Here is a 19,927-nt window from a genome sequence, read left to right as displayed (position 1 = left end):
GTACAAACCCATACTACTTCTGGGTCATCACGCAAATAAAATACTGTGCTTTATGAAGTGTATCACCACATAACTGCTTAAGGAAAAAAATGCTACTGACACTAATAAAGAGGTAGATGGGTATATTACTGCAATATAATTAGAATGCTGCAATTTTATCCGGAGGAAAAAAAGTAATATTGCAAATCTGTAAAAGGTTATTTCTTTACAAGAGAGACATCTAGTGGCTAGCTTCTAAAACAGGACTGGAGCTCAATTATTAATTCATACTGTTGTTAAATAATGGGCACACTTCTACCATCTTCATACTCTAAGAGAGACTTAGACTCTCTTAGACATTCCGTATTAGTACATTCAGACCTATTCCATTCTTTTTCCATTGTAAAAACATGCCATAATTTAAGTAGTCCACTATTGGCAAATTATTTAGATTCATACCACTCTTTTGCTATTACAAACAACACTGCACTCAATATCCTTGTACATACTCCATTTTCCATTTAAATGGTTGTATCTATCAAATAAATTTCTAGAAATGGAATTGCCAGGTGAACAGTAATTATCATGTCTTCCTGATCCATCTCTTTTCCACTACTGAACTTACCTTTGTCCTGGGGCCAGTGTTTATTTTAAACAATTAGGACATTTTAGAAAAGATAATCTGAAAACCTTCTCAATAGCATACATTAAGAAATCCTGGAGAAATAAAATAAACAGACTGAGCTCATCAGCAAGTAAGAGATATCTTCCAGAACCAGAAGGAAGCAGGAACTAAAGATCCTGGAAGGATGCTAAAGCAACACCTGCTCTGGAAACCTTCGCCAATTTTGGTACTGAGAGGCTTGTCGACAACCACGGGGTGACAGGAGACAAGATCTTGGGCCCACATATGTTGGAGACCTCAAACTAGGATCACAACATAAAACTAGTGAAAGTGTAAACCAGAAAAATCCTGCCCACTAGCAAAGGAAGACAACTAGGAAATGTGTGGACCTTAGCTCGGGCTCTAGGGAGAAAGGTAGAGAGGGTAGAGGGAAAGATCTCAATTGAGAAGGCGAAACTGTAGTTTCCTCAAATTGGTTGGGATTCAAGTTATTCCTACTAATATAGTCTGAGAAACTTAAGACTAAGAAATTAAAGAGGATCCTGAATTGGTGCCATGAGTATCTTGGCATAAGCAAATGCATGCCACCTTCTACGTCAACTTGTGTTCACAGCTACTTTTTAGAAGAAAAAAACAAGGAAACCAGCCACCATAGTCAAAAGTCAGCAGAAACAGCACACAGCACTAACAGACTTCCAAGAACTTCTAATACTGGAATTATTTACACAGATAATAAATGTTCTAAATTATTAAACTAAGGGTTAAACATGAGAAAAGAATATAGTTTGATCTAAAAGAGCAGATAGATTTGGGGGCGCCTGGGTGGCTCAGATGGTTGGGCGTCTGCCTTCGGCTCAGGTCGTGATCTCGGGGTCCTGGGATCGAGTCCCGCATCGGGCTTCCTGCTCCTTGGGAGCCTGCTTCTCCCTCTGCCTCTCTCTCTCTGTCTCTCATGAATAGATAAATAGAGTCTTTAAAAAAAAAAAAAATAAAAAAAAAATAAAAGAGCAGATAGATTTGGGAAAGACACAGAACTTCTAGAAATGAAAAACAAAACTGAAACAGAAAAACACTCAGTGCATGAGCTAAAGATAAGATTAATCAGACACAGCTGAGGAGATAGTGACTTGTATAACTGAATAAATTACCCCGAATGTAACAAACAAATGAGAGATTAAAATAATGCCTTAGAATTTCCAGAACTGTCATATTCAGAAAGCACAAATCCCAAGGAAGATAAATTAAAAAAAAAAAAATCACATGAAGACCCATATCATACTGAAACTGTAGAACTCCAAAGACAAAAGTGAAGATCTGAAAAGCAAGTGAAAGAAAAAAAAAAAGACTATATAAAAAACAGTGTTCTCAAAAGTGGCAAAAAAGGTAAGAAGACAAGGGAATAAATAACTGAATAGAAGTATTAAAATATCAAGATATTTCATATTCAGCTAAACTATCATTCAAAAGTGAGGGTAAGCTATATGATCCCATATATGGAATTTTAAATAAGCAAAAACTCATCACCAGGACATCACAGGATGTCCCTGGCAAGGAGAGAAGCTAATAAGGAAAGACCTTTCTGGGGTGATGGTAATATTCTATATATTCATAGGGACTGTGTTAAATAGATATAGGCATACCTAGGAGATAATCATGAGTTCAGTTTCAGACCACTGTAATAAAAGTAAGTACTGCAACAAAGCCAGTGAAATGAATTCTTTGGTTTCCCAGTGATAAAAAGTTATTTTTACACTATACTGCAGTCTGTTAAGTGTGCAGTATTATGTCTAAAAAAAGTACATACCTTAATTAAAAAATACTTTATTGCTAAAAAAAAAAAAGGCTAACCATCATCTGAGATTTCTGTGAGTCATAATCTTTTTGCTGGGGGAGGGTCTTGCCTCAGTATTGATGGCTGCTGACTGATCAGGGTGACGATTTTTAAAAGTAAGACAACAATCAAGTTTGCTGCATCGACTGACTCTTCCTTTCACAAATGATTTCTCTGTAGCATGTGATGCCGTTTGATAGCACTTTACCCACAGAACTTCTTTCAAAACTGAGGCCAGTCCTCTCAAACCCTACCACTGCTTTATCAACTAAGTTTATGTAACATTCTTAATCCTTTGTTGTCATTTCAACAATCTTCAGAGCACCTACACCAGGAGTAGATTCCATCTCAAGAAACCACTTTCTTCATCCATAAGAAGCAACTCCTTATCCGTGAAAGTTGTACGGAGACAGCAGCCATTCACATTTTCCGGCTCCACTTCTAGTTCTCCTGCTAAGTCTACCACATCTGCAGTTACTGCCTCCATGAAAGTCTTAAACTCCTCAACGTCCTCCATGAGGGTTGATATTACTTCTTCTAAACACACCTGTCAATGTTGGTATTTTGACTTTTTCCCATAAATCACAAATGTTCTTCATGGCATCTAGAATAGTGAGAACCCTTCCAGAAGGTTTTCAATGGACTCTGCCCAGGTCCATTAGAGGAACCACTATCTATGGCAGCTATAGACTTACGAAATCTTTTTTTTAAAGATTTTATTTATTTATTTGACAGGGAGAGACACAGCGAGAGGGGGAACACAAGCAGGGGCAGTGGGAGAGGGAGAAGCAGGCCTCCTGCTGAGCAGGGAGCCCGATGCGAGGCTCAATCCCAGGACCCTGAGATCATGACCTAACCCGAAGGCAGACGCTTAACGACTTACCGAACCACCCAGGCGCCCCTGAAATGTATTTCTTAAATAGTAAGACCTGAAGGTCTAAATGACTCCCTGACCCATGGGCTGCAGAAGAACGGTGTGTTAGCAGGAATGAAAACATTCATCTTATTGTCCAGCTCCATCAGAGCTCTTGGGTGACCAGATGCATTGCCAATGAGCAGCAATATTTTGAAAGAAATCTTTTTTGTCTGAACAGTAGTTCTCAACAGTGGGCTTAAAATATTCAGTAAACCATGTTGTAAACAGATGTGCTGTTATCCAGGTTTTGTTGTTCCATTTATAGAGCACAAGCTGAGTAGATTTAGCATGCTAGGATTTTTGGAACAGTAAAAGAGCCTTGGCTTCAACTTAAACTCCCCAGCTGCATTAGTCCCTAATAAGATAGTCAGCCTGGCCCTGAAGCTTTGAAGCCAGGCATTGACCTCCTTCCTAGCTAGGAAAAGTCTAGAGAGCATTTTCTTCCAATATAAGGCTGTTTTGTCTACACTGAAAATCTGTTGTTTAGTGTAATCACCTCTAATTATATTGGCTAGATCTTCTGAATAACTTGCTGCAGCTTCTACATCAGTACTTGCTACTTTACCTTGCACTTTTATGTTGCAGGGAGGGCTTCTTTCCTTAAACCTCACACACCAACCTCTGCTAGCTTCAGACTTTCTTCTGCAGTGTCCTCACTTCTCTCAGCCTTCATAGAATTGAAAGATTTAGAGCCTTGATCTGGATTAGGCTTTGGCTTACAGAAATGTTGTCACTAGTTTATCTTCTACCCAGACCATTTAATCTTTCTTCATATCAGCAATAGGCTGTTCTGCTTTCTTATCATTCCTGTGTTCACTGGAGTAGCACTTCTAATTTCTTTCAAGAACTTTTCCTTTGCATTCAGAACTTGGCTAACTATTCAGCACAAGAGGCCTAGCTTTAGGCCTATCTTGGCTGTGACATGCCTTCTTCATTAAGCTTAATCATTTCTAGCTTTTGCTTTAAAGTAAGAGACATGAGACTCTTTCTTACATCTGAACACTTAGGAGGTCACTATAGCATTATTAATTGACCTAATTTCAATACTGTCGTATTTCAGGGAAAGCCTGAAAAGAGGGAGAAAGATGGGGAATGGCCAGTTGGTGGAAGAGTCAGAACCCACACAACATTTATCAAGTAAGTTCACTGTCTCATATGGGTGCAGTTCATGGCACCCCAAAACAATTACAATAGTAACATCAAAGATCACTGATCACGATCACCGTGACAAATAAGAACGAAAAAGTTTGAAATACTGTGACTATTACCAAAATGTGACATAGAGGCATGAAGCAAGCAAATATGTTGTTGGAAAAATGGCACCAAACGCCCTGCTTGATGCAGGGTTGCCACAAACCTTCGACTTGTAAAAAACACAGTATCTGCAAAGCACAATAAAGTGAAGTGCAACAAAAAAAGGTATTATGCATTTGTCAAAACTCAACAAGTGTACCCTTAAGATCTGTGCATTTCACTGCATGCAAATTTTATATCAATAGGAAAAATGAGCTTCCTATCTTTCAGATAACTGTTTAAACTCTGTTTTTTCTTTCACTGAACATATCATAATGTCATTTCATGACAATTTTTCCACATCTAATTTGTTTTTGTTTAATGGGTACCTAGAATTCCACCTTGGGAACATACCATCAATTTACCTCAGTCCCATAGTAGTGACACTTGAGTTGTTGCCAGTTTTTACACTATTAAAAATAATGCTGGAATAGATATGTGTAATTCTGTAAACTGTACGAATACATTTGTGGGATAAATTACTTGAGTATGCATATATAGTATTTTGAGAAATAATACCAAGTTGCCTTCTAAAATGACCACTAATGTATATTCTCAACAACAGTGGAAGAGCAAATTGGCCTGGTTAACCCATACCTTCATTAGATATTATCAATATATACTTATAGGCCATGTATGTATATGTATATACCTTTCTATGATATATATATATATATATCTTTCCATGACCATCTATTCCTATCTTTTTCCTAATTAGGTACTAGTCTTTTTTCTTATTTGCGCATAAACACTCTTTGTCATATATGCTAAAGATTTTTTTTTTGTCTAATTAGTCTTTTGAGCTTACTATGGTCTTTTTTTTACCATACCATTTTTAAAAATTTTATGTTTATTTTTTTTCCTTTATGGCTTTGGATGAGTTATTTCCTCTCTTCAAGATTATGAAAATACACCAGTATTTCTTATTTCAAGTTTAGGATTTTGATCCACCTGAAATTCTAGTTAAAATCCCAGCTTTTCCCTGATAAACAGCAAGCTGACTCAACCCCATTTATTAATTATCTGTATTAATTTGAAATGCTACCTTCATCATATGCTAGAGTACCAAATAGCCTTCCACCTACTTTCTATAATTTAAGCTACCTGTGGATTTCTATGTCAACACCAAAAAATTTTACTAGAATTTCATAAATTTTAATGAGTCCAGCCTCGTTACTCCTCTTTTTCAGGATTTTCCTGGTGCTTCTTCTATGTTTATTCTTCAAAATGAACTTCAGTCATTTTATCATAAACTCCTTCCTTCTTCTCAAAAAAGAAAAAATTCTCAAATAAAAGCCAAACAAAATTAGCATTTTGATTAGGATCACATTATTCATTTAAGAAATGTTATTTCTGTAATACTGCATCTCCTAAGCACAGGTACCTTTTTCCATTTGTTCTAATCTTTTAAGTTATTCAGTAGAGTTTAGGTTTTCTTTATACAGATCTTTCATATTTCCTCCATAGTTTTTGATTAGCATTGGGTGAAAGTGACCATAAGTTATACATCTCACAAAGAGATGAGGTAAAGGAGTTACCTCTGAAAGCGTCACTATTTTAAGGAATAGTCTGGGATCTGCTCCAAAGTAAGTAGGGAACCCTTCTACTGGACACATTTCCTTATCAGGCTCCTCTATTTTTTGAGAGAGAAGGTCAATCTTGTTTTGGCTCAATTTATTCTTAATATAAGCATCCCTTAACTTTTCTTTGTTCATTAAAGTTACCCATTAGGACATTCCTACAAATTCACTAGTCCTCTAAAATTCATCACTATTAAATAGAGAGAGTGAGTGGGGGAGGGCGGGAGGGGAGTGAGAAAGAGAGAATCTTAAGCAGGCTCCAGCCCAGCATGGAGCCTGACGTGGAGCTCGATCTCATGACCTCGAGATCATGACCTGAGCCAAAATCAAGTGAGGCGCTTAACTGAGCAAGCCACCCAGGTGCCCCACTATTGAATACATTTTTGATCTCACAGATTGATTAGTGTTATACTCCACTTTGACTATAAAATGAAAATTACACTTCCTATTCTTACTCATTTTGACTATAAAATGAAAATTACACTTCCTATTCTTATAAAAAGTCTTATATAAAATCTCACACAATTTTGCGTGTGAGATTTAAGAGATTCACAGTCATACTGGTGAAAAACTCCTGCCATAAGGATGCCTGGATTTACAATGAACCTTCGCTTCTAAGGTACCCACTGCGCCTGCTATATAACCTACTGATAGTTCTACAGAGAACTCAGGCACAATGGGGCAGTAGTCACACTTCACATGTATTTATGTGTGGTAACACCCACAAAGAATTCTTCACTCTGTTCAAAAATTACCATTGGAACGTTTACTTCTAAACAAGTTCAATTTGAGTTTTTGACTATATTGTAACTCAAGCTGCTTAAACAAGCAAATGAGCAATTCAATATTGTGGGAGTTACAGCAATCATCTTAGTACCCAGGACCAAAATCTCACGTGAACAGTTACAGTAAAATCCCCAAATATCTGAAACCGAAAGTTTTCTCAGTAACTCCTCTGCCAGCAAAACCTGCCTGAGCCAGTTTACAATCATTATTTACCCATTATAACGTAAACATTTGTAGGTTTCACTGTAGACATGGTATCCTTTGATTATGTAATGCTGCTCCAGACTGCCTAGAGGTGAATATAATATAGTAATTTTACCAAATTCCCAAGGATTTCAGATAAGAGAAAGCAGACCTTGAATTGTCATTGTGTATTATTTACTAAGTGCCAGGTACTACTTTAGGTATAATTCCATTTAATCCTCTCAACACAGTAAATTCAATCTTGCCCAAGATCACCCAGTGTGTACTAAATGGTAGAGGCAATATTCAAATTCAGGTTTATCTGAGTCAAAGCATTAATCACTTTTGAAAGTTGATAAAAAGTACTGAATATGAACCTCTTAAAATAGAATATTGGGGCATGGGAAGTGAAAATAATCCTTTGAAAAGATTTAGTATCCCCCCCATCCCTCCTTCCAGCAATCATCTTAAATAACACATCATCTAATAACACTAAATCATAAAGTAACACTTAAAATCATTAAAACCTAGTCATTTTCATATGAATGGCTAAGAAAACAAAGGTATCCTAAAGAAGGTAATTCTAAATTTTCTAAATTTTGTTCCATTTTTTTCTCCTACAAGTGAAGTACAGGACCTTATATATTTATCTTGCTACTGATACACCACCTTTGAGCAATAGAAATTTTTTGCAATCCTGATTCTACTATACATTAAGTTCAAGAAGTAGGTCTTCTGTATTAATCTAAATCACTGGTTCTCAAGTAGGGGTAATTTTGTCTCTCCCCTTTGCCCCAACTCTGGGAAACATCTGGTAATCTCTGGAGACATTTCCTGTTGCCACAAGAAAGGTGGGTGGGCAGAGGCATGTGTGTGTGTGTGTGTGTGTGTGTGTGTTACCAACACCTAGTGGGTAGAGGCCAGGGATGCTACTAAACATCCTAAAATGCACAAAATAGCCCCCCACAACAAAGAATTCTCCGGCTCACAATGTCAGCAGGGCCAAGATGAGAAATCATGATCTAAATCACTGATGGAAATGCTGAAGAAGAATGAACAAAATACTGGGACACACTAAAGACATTTCCAAGCTGATTATCAATTAACTAACCAGCAATATTCTCAATATTCAGTATGGCTTTCATTTAACTGGGAACTCACCTTAATGCTTTATTCATCTAACATCTGAATACAGACATTTTAAATTCAGTTAGTAGCAAAACCATTTTCATTTTAAAAATAATAATGGGCAATTTAACAAAACAAATGGAAAATTTAGTTGCACAGATTTTGAATTATTTTTATTATTATTTATAATTTATTATTTTTTTCACTGAACTGACCCCCAAAATGGTCCTATGAATGAAAGATCATCTTACCATAATGGATTGGATTAAGTCAAACTTTACACTCTGAAACATGTATTTAAATATTCCATATCTCAGTAGAATTAAATAAAAGCAAATTTAAAAAAATGTCATTTCAACCTTTCAAATTAGCAACATTTTTTTTTTAAAGAGAAAACTCAGTGGTAGTGAGACGTTTAAATGGGTATTCTCATATACTACAAATGGAAATGAAAACTGGTTTAGTCCCAGTTTATTATTAAAAGTCACACTTCACAGATGAGGAAACTGAGGCAAAAAGAAGTTAGGTGGTTTAGCTTAGTATCACATAGCTGGGAGGAGGCTGATTATAAATTTGAATATAGGCAGCCTGGCTCCAGTTTCTGTTCTTAACTACTCCATCTTACTATCTCTATGTTGTAGAGACTTTTTACAACTATTTAAAATGCATCAAAAATGATTGTAAGACCAAATTAAAGGATAAACAGACTGGTGAAAATATTCCCTATGTATGGAACAGAGTAAGATGAGCTATAAACAGGCACATCTTAAAAAAAAAATTCAACAGCTCACCCTTTCCAATAATTAGATGTAATCTCTGTATTCTCTGATCCAGTAAGTCTACTTTCTAGGGACTGATTGTACAGAAAAAGTCATGTAAACATACAAAACCATTTCTTCAAGAAGAATTATTTAATGTAATGTTTATTATGGCATTATTTCTAATAATTAGAAACTAGAAATAAGCTAAATGTTCATGAATATGGGAATAATTAAATAAGTTAAAATACAGTAGCCAGAGCTGGCATATACTACTTAGCAATAAGGCAGATTTGCATTAATAAGAAAAGAGCTCCTAGCTGCAGAAAAAAGTATTCTTTTATTTATAAAAATTTAGTAATGTTTAACTTAAAAAGAGTCATGTAACTTTGTTTACTCTTATGCATTTAATATTATGTTTTATTTTATTAATGGAAAAAAAAGAAGAAAACATGATTGAAGGAAACATGAAGCGTTATCAGCGGTCATCTCTACATAATGGAATTGTAGGTGCTATTTTTCCTTTAAACTTTTTAATGATGAGGCTATATTATTTTTACAGTTGCTACATACACTGATTCCTTCCTACACTCCAGTTAGTGATTAGGTAAATTAATACATTAAAGGTCACAACTCAGGGCGCCTGGGTGGCTCAGTCGGTTAAGCGTCTGCCTTCGGCTCAGGTCATGATCCCCAGGTCCTGGGATTGAGCCCCGCATTGGGCACCCTGCTCAGTGGGGATCTTCTTCTCCCTCTCCCATTGCTCCTCCCCGCACTTGTGTGCTTTCTCTCTCTGTCTCAAATAAAGTCTTTAAAAAAAAAAAAAAAGTCACAACTCTACACAATAACTGCCATCAGCTCCATTTTACAGATGTGAAAACAGCAAAGAAATTGACTCTAAAGCCTATTATGAACTATGCTGCTAATCTCATGTGAAAACACTAAAAATTTTAAGAAAACCAACTCCAAATAACTATAAATTTATGAGCAAAAGGCATAATGTAAAAGGAGTCCAATTTGCTACTTCAGAGATCCGAGGTGTTCCAAAATAACCAACTATAAATTTGGGTTCTAAACCCAAGAAATATACTGAAAGTTAGGGGCGCCTGGGTGGCTCAGTCGTTAAGTGTCTGCCTTCAGCTCAGGTCATGATCCTAGGGCCCTGGGATCGAGCCCCGCATCGGGCTCCCTGCTCGGTGGGGAGCCTGCTTCTCCCTCTCCCACTCCCCCCACTTGTGTTCCCTCTCTCGCTGTCTCTCTCTGTCAAATAAATAAATAAATAAAATCTAAAAAAAAAAAAAGAAATATACTGAATGTTTATTTTTGGAAACAAAACAAAAACTTCCTACATACATTCATGTGTCTAGAGACCCCAAAATTTTACATTTGAGGGTATATGCTTTTTAGTACTAAGAACTAAGCTCTGATGATAATCTGAATGGTTTCCTTCATAACACAGGAATACATTTTATATTTGAGAAGACACAAACCAGTTACCTTAAATTTCAAATAAATTATGTCAATTTCTAAATACGTCGGTTTCAAAATGCACACTGGAATCATCTCATATTTGATAAATGAAAAACATTACTTTATTTCTGAAAACTATCCAGGAAAAAGGAAAACCACTTTTACAAATATTTGCCTTGAAACATATAAAATAAATGGATAACACCATCTTCTAATATAACTTCTTTTGAAAAGGTGGAAAGTTTATTAGAATAATGATTATTCTGATGGTTTTGCCTTTTCAGTTTATGAAGCGATAAAACTGTGAGGAAACCTTAGTTTACCTACTACAACCCCCCCATCATACAGATGAGGTCCAGAGAAAGTAATTTGCTCAAGGCCTTGCAGTTACTAAGAGTCTGAAAAAGGTAAAACTCACTCAGGATTTTTTACTCTAAATCCAGAATCTTGACGTTTGAAAAGTATTACCGGGCGCCTGGGTGGCTCAGTTGGTTAAGCGACTGCCTTCGGCTCAGGTCATGATCCTGGAGTCCCGGGATTGAGTCCCGCATCGGGCTCCCTGCTTGGCAGGGAGTCTGCTTCTCCCTCTCTGGCTCCCCCCTCTTGTGCTATCTCTCTCTCTCAAATAAATAAATAAAAATCTTTAAAAAAAAAAAAAAAAAGAAAAGTATTACCTAATAATTTAGTTGGCTACTTACAGTATTTTGGGATCCTGTTCTCCTCTGTACTAATGGGACCTTTTAGACCTAGCACTGACAGAAAGCAGCAGACTAATCTCTATTATATTAACCGTACTCACAGATTTACTAGAGAGTAAATGTTTTCCAAGCCTCTCTCTTTTCCAACATTGGCTTTCAAGTGAATCTTACTGGAACCCCAAAGTGGAAGCGATATAAAAACCAAACTGCTCTAGTCAAAACTGTACAGGGGTCCTGCTTTGATTTATCATTTTGTCCTTGCAACCTCTGAAATACTTCCATGGTACCTTAAGTCTCAGGTATACATATATACACACATACATATATACACACACATACCATAAGCCCAAATTTTTATTAGTCACATGACATAAAATTAGTGTAAGTTTCTAAATGCTTTTCTGGTTATTTTTTTTTAAGATTTTATTTACTTATTTGAGAGACAAAGAGTGAGAGAGAGTGCACGAGAGGGGATACGGTCAGAGGGAGAAGGAGACCTCCCACTGAGCAGGGAGTCCAATGCGGGACTCGATCCTGGGACTCCAGGATCATGACCTGAGCCCAAGGCAGTCACTTAACCAACTGAGCCACCCAGGCGCCCATAAATGCTTATTTTCAATTTGTGCAATTATCTTGGCATAGACCAATAACAAAAAGCTTACAGACTACACTTTGAGTAACAATGCTCTATAGCAAACCAAACCTTAAAAGATGTTCCTGATCAAATCAGAATACCCAATATACTAAGAATGCAGTTAGAAACTTACCTCTTATCAAAAAATGTTGAATTTTCTTTTCTCTTGGTGAATCCATTGGGTAGAAGCTTTAAGTTAATACCTTGTCTTCTGGCACGATTTTTCATAAAGTACATCTAATAACCAAAAATAAATAGACAAATTAATTTTAAAATGCCTTAAATTTCAGAAGTGAATAAACAATGTTCAAAATATAACAGTTAAGATTTATTGGGTACTTATGCTTCACAAACTGCACTAAACAGCAATATCTCATTTAATCCTCACAATAGTATCAGATAGGCACTATTACTACCCCCAGGCTAGGAACGAAAGTTAATGAGATGCCAACATTATATAGCTACTTCCTGAGAGAGCCTGTGTATACTCAGGTATATCTAATTCTAGAGCCTGTGTTTTTAACCATACATTCTATAAGCCAAAAGAAGGATTTAATGGGATTTTTAAAAATATAGGTCATCTGGCAATTCATAGGGGCTACCTGTACAGTGCCTTTTCTTTTACTGAAGGGTTTATATCATATGTAGCTGTATACATGCCTGCTTTGATTATGAGACAGGTAGTTACATTCGGGGGGAACCATGGCATTGCCTAGTACAAGGCCCAACTTAAAGTAGTCACTGCTGTAAAATGCACAAAATGGGATATGTGAATAATCTGGCTCTGAAATGTGTTACTCCGCTGACCATCTGCGTTGGCTGAGCTGAACTAGTCAACTCCAGAGAGTAGTGAAGGAAGTAATATCATTAAGACTTCTTCCTTGATCACTCAAATGGCAAAGTATAATTGCAAGTTTTTGGTTAAGTGAATGGGAATTTAGAATCTGCAATGCAAAGAGTTTGACAATTAAATCATAAGCCAAGGGAAAAGAAGAGTCAGTTATCATTTGTTAAGAAGGGAAATAATTTAAGAAATTACATGCAATTCTATAACTCATGGGACTTTGGTTTCAGTAATGGCAATGATTATAAGGACCAACCCTCCCACTGAAAACACCTAAGCATTACAGATAATAGAGGAAATAAATATATGTAATAAAATATATTTAAAAATCACCTTAAAAGCATTGAAGAGTTGAAAAAAAAAAAACCCAGGAAAATACAAGCCAATATTTAGTGAGAAGTGAAAACTCAGAGAGGTAAGCAAAGCAATGAAGCCACTTTTGCAATTTCTGGCAAATATAGGCTTTCCCTTTCAACAGCCTTCTCAGTAAGAGGGTCAGAGTTAAGATCCTGTAATCTTCTAGGAACTCCTCCTCAAATGAATCTCAGTAACAGAATATGCCTATTAGGCAATAAGATAAGGATGAACCAGAAATAAACACCATCCCCAGAGCATGCGAGGAAATTTATATTGGAATGACTGGAACAGAGGGGGAAAAAGGAAAAACAATTCATCAGAAGCTGTGGCCATGGGCCAGTTCTTGCTAAGATTTGAAATGATTTGCCTTGCTTGTGTAGTCAAGGGAATCTTAAACTTTCAACTTGGCTTAAGATAGGTCCAGATTTGCAATATTCCCAGGTACCTGGCAGAATAAAAGAAGGCCTGCGTCCTACTCTTCAAAAAGGTCTCACAAGTAATTTAAGGAAAAAAAGGAGTACTTAATAAAAAATAAAGCATAAATAATGCAAGAAAACAAAGGTCAGTGGGCAAGAACCAAAAGAGAAAAAAGAGGGAGCTGAGAATTCCCCATATATTCATACACTAAAAGGATCATACACAGACTGTAGAACAGCTCTGCAAAATTTAAAAACGTAACAGCTTGAAAATATGTGCAGTGAAGAGAAACTATAAAAACTGACTCAGGAGATTTTTTAAAGAACTAAATAAAACTAGAACATTTCCAGAATACATTACAGAGACAAAAAAGATTTAAAAAATTAGAGACGTTAAAGGGGAGGTAAGATACGGGGAGAAGACTTAACTCACTTTCAATGGTAGTTTTAGAAGAAGAGAAGGAATAAGGCAGAGGTAATCTTTTAATAGAAATGGGCTGAAAATGTCCCAGAACTGATGGACAATATGCCACAGATTCAAGAAATCTAACAATTCTCAAGTTAAGATGAATAAAAAGAAATTTGCATTTTTGTATTATAGCACAAATACAGAATACCAAAGATTAAAAAATGCAGCCAGATTAAAAGATTTTAAAGGCAGTTAAAGACCAAGTGGGATTTATTCCTGGGCTGCAAGGTTGGTTCAACATCCGCAAATCAATCAATGTGATACAATACATTAATAAAAGAAAGAACAAGAACCATATGATCCTCTCAATAGATGCAGAAAAAGCATTTGACAAAGTACAGCATCCTTTCTTGATTAAAACTCTTCAGAGTGTAGGGATAGAGGGTACATACCTCAATATCATAAAAGCCATCTATAAAAAACCCACAGCAAATATCATTCTCAATGGGGAAAAACTGAGAGCTTTCCCCCTAAGGTCAGGAACACGGCAGGGATGTCCACTATCACCACTGCTATTCAACATGGTACTAGAAGTCCTAGCCACAGCCATCAGACAACAAAAAGAAATAAAAGGCATCCAAATTGGCAAAAAAGTAGTCAAACTCTCACTCTTTGCAGATGATATGATACTTTATGTGGAAAACCCAAAAGACTCCACCCCAAAACTGCTAGAACTCATACAGGAATTCAGTAAAGTGGCAGGATATAAAACCAATACACAGAAACCAGTGGCATTTATATACACCAACAAGACACAAGAAAGAGAAATTAAGGAGTCGATCCCATTTACAATTGCACCCAAAACCATAAGATATCTAGGAATAAATCTAACCAAAGAGGCAAAGAATCTGTACTCAGAAAAGTATAGAATACTCATGAAAGAAATTGAGGAAGACACAAAGAAATGGAAAAACGGTCCATGCTCATGGATTGGAAGAACAAATATTGTGAAGATGTCAATGCTACCTAGAGCAATCTACACATTTAATGCAATCCCTATCAAAACACCATCAACTTTTTTTCAAAGAAATGGAACAAATAATTCTAAAGTTTGTATGGAACCAGAAAAGATCCCGAATAGCCAGAGGAATGTTGAAAAAGAAAAGCAAAGCTGGTGGCATCACAATTCCAGACTTCAAGCTCTATTACAAAGCTGTAATCATCAAGACAGTATAGTATGGTACTGGCACAAAAACAGACACATAGATCAATGGAACAGAATAGAGAGCCCAGAAATGGACCCTCAACTCTATGGTCAACTCATCTTTGACAAAGTAGGAAAGAATGTCCAATGGAAAAAAGACAGTCTCTTCAACAAATGGTGTTGGGAAAATTGGACAGCCACATGCAGAAGAATGAAATTGGACCATTTCCTTACACCACACACAAAAACAGACTCCAAATGGTTGAAAGACCTCAATGTGAGACAGGAGCCCATCAAAATCCTAGAGGAGAACACAGGCAGCAACCTCTTTGACCTCAGCCATGGCAACTTCTTCCTAGAAACATTGCCAAAGGCAAGGGACAAGGGCAAAAATGAACTATTGGGACTTCATCAAGATAAAAAGCTTTTGCACAGCAAAGGAAACAGTCAACAAAGCCAAAAGACAACCGACAGAATGGGAGAAGATATTTGCAAATGACATATCAGATAAAGGGCTAGTATCCAAAATCTATAAAGAACTTATCAAACTCAACACCCAAAGAACAAAGAATCCAATCAAGAAATGGGCAGAAGACATGAACAGACATTTTTCCAAAGAAGACATCCAAATGGCCAACAGACACATGAAAAAGTGCTCAACATCGCTCAGCATCAGGGAAATCCAAATCAAAACCACAATGAGATACCACCTCACACCAGTCAGAATGGCTAAAATTAACAAGTCAGGAAACGACATGTTGGCAAGGATGTGGAGAAAGGGGAACCCTCCTACACTGTTGGTGGGAATGCAAGCTGGTGCAGCCACTCTGGAAAACAGTATGGAGCTTCCTCAAAAAGTTGAAAATAGAGCTACCCTACAACCCAGCAATTGCACTACTGGGTATTTACCCCAAAGATACAAATGTAGTGATCCAAAGGGGTACATGCATCCCAATGTTTATAGCAGCAATGTCCACAACAGCCAAACTATGGAAAGAGCCAAGATGTCCATCAACAGATGAATGGATAAAGAAGATGTGGTGTACACACACACACACACACACACACACACACACACACACACACAGAATATTATGCAGCCATCAAAAAACCCTGAAATCTTGCCATTTACGATGTGGATAGAACTAGTGGGTATTATGCTCAGCAAAATAAGTCAATCAGAGAAAGACATGTATCATATGATCTCACTGATATGAGGAATTCTTAATCTCAGGAAACAAACTGAGGGTTGCTGGGGTGGTGGGGGGTGGGACGGATGGGGTGGCTGGGTGATAGACATTGGGGAGGGTATGTGCTATGGTGAGCGCTGTGAATTGTGTAAGACTGATGAATCACAGACCTGTACCTCTAAAACAAATAATACATTATACGTTAAAAAAAAAAAAAGAAGACAGTACGAAGGTTAAAAATGAAGGGGGGGAAATCGGAGGGGGAGACGAACCACGAGAGACTATGGACTCTGAGAAACAAACTGAGGGTTCTAGAGGGGAAGGGGGTAGGGGGATGGGTTAGCCTGGTGATGGGTATTAAAGAGGGCACATACTGCATGGAGCACTGGGTATTATACGCAAACAATGAATCATGGAACACTACATCAAAAACTAATGATGTAATGTATGGTGATTAACATAACATAATAAAACAAAATTAAAAAAAACTAAATCTGAAAAAAAATTTTTTTTACCTAAATATATTCAAATATATACTGACTGAAAATTTAAAAATGATCCTGATTGAATTAAAAAAAAACAACCCATTTTATTATCAAAAAAAAAAAAAAAGGGCAGTTAAAATTCCAGGTGACTGCAACAATAACAATGGAAGCCGTAAGACACTGGAACACTAATTCTAAACCAGAATTCCATACAGAAAAATAATTTCAAAGTGAAGAATGGCAAATAAATAGAAATTCAAAAAAACCCAACCAAATAAAAAAACCCAAAAATCCGACAGAGGAACCCAAGACATGGCAAAGAGCAAACCCTCTCTAAAGGAAATTCTGAAGGATATACTTGAAGCAGGAAAAAAGTGATCTCTCAGATGTAAGATTTAAGATGATGACAGAAGGAATAAAGAGCAAAGAAAGTGGGCTATACAAAGATAAACTCAAGGGGCGCCTGGGTGGCTCAGTGGGTTGTCTGACTTGGGCTCAGGTCATGATCCAGCCTGGGTATCCAGCTCCACACTCAATGGGGACTCTGCTTCTCCCTCTTCCTCTGTTCCTTCCCCTGGTTGTGCGCACTCTCTCTCAAATAACGTTAAATGGAATTTAAGGTAACTGCTGGTAAACTGTTATCTGCCTGCTACTTATCTTTATAAATAAATTCTGTTGGAATGTAGCCCTACCCATTCGTTTATATATTGTTTATGACCATATGGCCTGGAAAAAATATTGACTATTTGACCCTTTACAGAAAAAGTTTGCCAACTCCTGTTCTAAGGTCTTTTGCATTGTTTAGGCACAGGGTTCAGGTACTACTTAACTTTAGATACTGGCAAATTAAGCATGCATGTTGTAATGTCTAGCTTAACCAATGAAAGGATAGAAAAAGGGTGTGTAACTTCTAAACTGATAAAGAGAAAAAAATCAAATAACTAAAAAAAAAAGTCCAAAAGAAGAAGAAGAAAAAAAACTGGTACAAATAGCAAAAATAATGTGACACATTTAAAGTCAAATATATAGGTAATTTTATTAAAATGTATATAAACTTAATGATTTAGTTAAAAGTCACAGACTATTACATGGAAGAACTGGAAATATCCAGAACATAAGGACAGAGAAAGGCCTTAAGTAAGGAAAAAACAGACCATGCAAATACCAAGCAAAGAACTGATACAAGTAATACTTTGTTAAGTATTAGTCAAAGCACACAAAAAGCTAGGGACAAAGAGGGTCACCTCATAATGCCAAAGGATAAATACACCAAGAAGTATTTCCTGAGGCATGCATTTAATAATTTAGCCTTAAAACATATAAAGCAAAACAAACTGAACCACAAGGGGAAACAAATCAAACAGGCCTGTTTATCTACTGGGAAATGTTAACATACTTCTTTTTGAAAGTTATAGAAGAAACACATACACAAAAAAGTCAGTAATTATAAACAATTTGAACATAATTAATAAACCTGACCTATAAAGGGTATATAGAGTACTATATTCAGCAACTGCAGAATATTCTTTTTTTCAAGCAAACAGAGAACATCACAAAATTTGACCATATACTAGGCCACAAACACAAGTACTGATGTATTTTAAAGGAATGTTCTCTGACTGCAGTGCAATTAAGCTAAACATAAAAAAGAAAGATATAATAAAAGTCACATTAAGAAAATAGAAAAAACACATAACAGCAACTGATCTAAGAAAAAAAGACATAAGTAACCAATATCACAAATGAAATTACTACAATTCCTATAGAATGAACTTTTCGATAAATGGTGCTAAGAAAGTGGATTATCCATATGGAAAATTAAATGGGATCTCCACTTCACATGATATACAAAAATTAATCCCAGGTAGTCTACAGATATAAATGTGAGATGCAATGTTATAAATAAAGCTTTTAGAAAACAACTATGGGGGAACAGCTTCATAACTTCAAAGTAAGAAAGAGTTTCTTTATAAACATATAAAACTACTAATCATAAAGGAAACATGATAAATTTGACTACATTAAGGTTAAGAAGATCTGTTCATCAAAGATATTATAGAGAATGAAAAACAAGCCACAGAATGGAAAAAGGTATTTATAATAGCCAACTGCCAACAGACATCCAAGAAATATAAGGAATTCCTACAAACCAGTAAGAAAAAGAAAGTTGACCAATAAAAAGATGAACAAGAGACTTGACCAGGCATTCTACAAAATGAAATCCAAATGGCCAATAAAATATTTGAAAGAATGCTCAATCTCATTAGAAATCAGAGAACTGCAAATTAAAAACCCTGATAAAATTACAAAGCCATCAAACTGCAAAAATTTAAAAACTCTGATCAAATCAAATATTGGAGAGGATGTGACAACAGGTACACACAATACTGGGAGTCTAACCTGGTATAACCACTTCAGAAAACGTTTTGGTTACATCTAGTAAATTGGAGATGTGCGTACCCCCCAACAGAGTAATTCCATTCCCAGGTATAAACCCTAGAAAAAACAGGTACGTACACAAACCACAATTCATAAACAAAAGTGCTCATTGCAATACTGTTTCGGTTTTTTGTTGTTGTTGTTATTACAGAAAACCTGGAGTCCATGTTATACTAGAAAACTCAGAGTCCATGAACAGAATGGATAAATAAATGATGATATGGTCCTAAACTAGAAAACTATTCAGAAGAAAGAATGGATCAGGGAATGGCACAAGAGAGTGGCAGGGAATTTTTGAGAAGTTGGTAATGTTCTAATTCTGGACCTGGGTGGTAGTTACATGGATGTTCACTTTTTAATTATTCATTAAACAGTATATTTGTATTTTATGCTTTTTTAATATGCATGCAATTCTTTATGATAAAAACAAAAAATTTAAAAAGTAATTTATCTTTTAAGCAGAATTTTAGAACATGCTGATGCATGATAATTTTTCTTTCAGAAATATGAAATGTCAAGTCTGTACCAGTAATAACAATAAAATAAGGTGTTTTAAAATTGCTAAAATGCTTCAACTCCAAAGCTAAAATGGTCTTTGAAAAAGGAACATAATTCTATGACATGATTTAATAACACTATTAAAGAATTTCTAGAATAGCAGTTGCAAATATTTCAAATACATAAGCTTTAATTTGCATACTT

At 36.1% G+C, this 19,927-nt stretch overlaps 1 protein-coding gene across 6 annotated transcripts in view; it reads right to left on the bottom strand.

The window, feature by feature from the left end:
• Positions 1–19,927, bottom strand: part of ZNHIT6 (zinc finger HIT-type containing 6) — an 82,440-nt gene that overhangs the window by 59,179 nt on the left and 3,334 nt on the right. For 5 of the 6 annotated variants that reach the window (XR_010410868.1, XR_010410866.1, XR_010410867.1 and 2 more), the window contains exon 5: positions 12,015–12,118. Coding sequence is in view for 3 of the 6 variants with exons in the window: in XM_045897286.3 (XP_045753242.1) it covers positions 12,015–12,118 (104 nt within the window). In the remaining 3 variants the exon portion in view is untranslated. Of the gene's footprint in view, positions 1–2,982; positions 9,889–12,014; positions 12,119–19,927 lie in introns of those variants that run through there. The other variant, XM_064588892.1, reaches the window with a different exon arrangement.

The sequence above is a fragment of the Mirounga angustirostris genome, unplaced genomic scaffold (assembly GCF_029215605.1).
Source record: "Mirounga angustirostris isolate CCGP_5_RB_7025 unplaced genomic scaffold, mMirAng1.0.hap1 SCAF_4, whole genome shotgun sequence".
Classification (NCBI taxonomy): domain Eukaryota; kingdom Metazoa; phylum Chordata; class Mammalia; order Carnivora; family Phocidae; genus Mirounga; species Mirounga angustirostris.
This window is presented reverse-complemented; position numbering and strand designations above follow the sequence as displayed.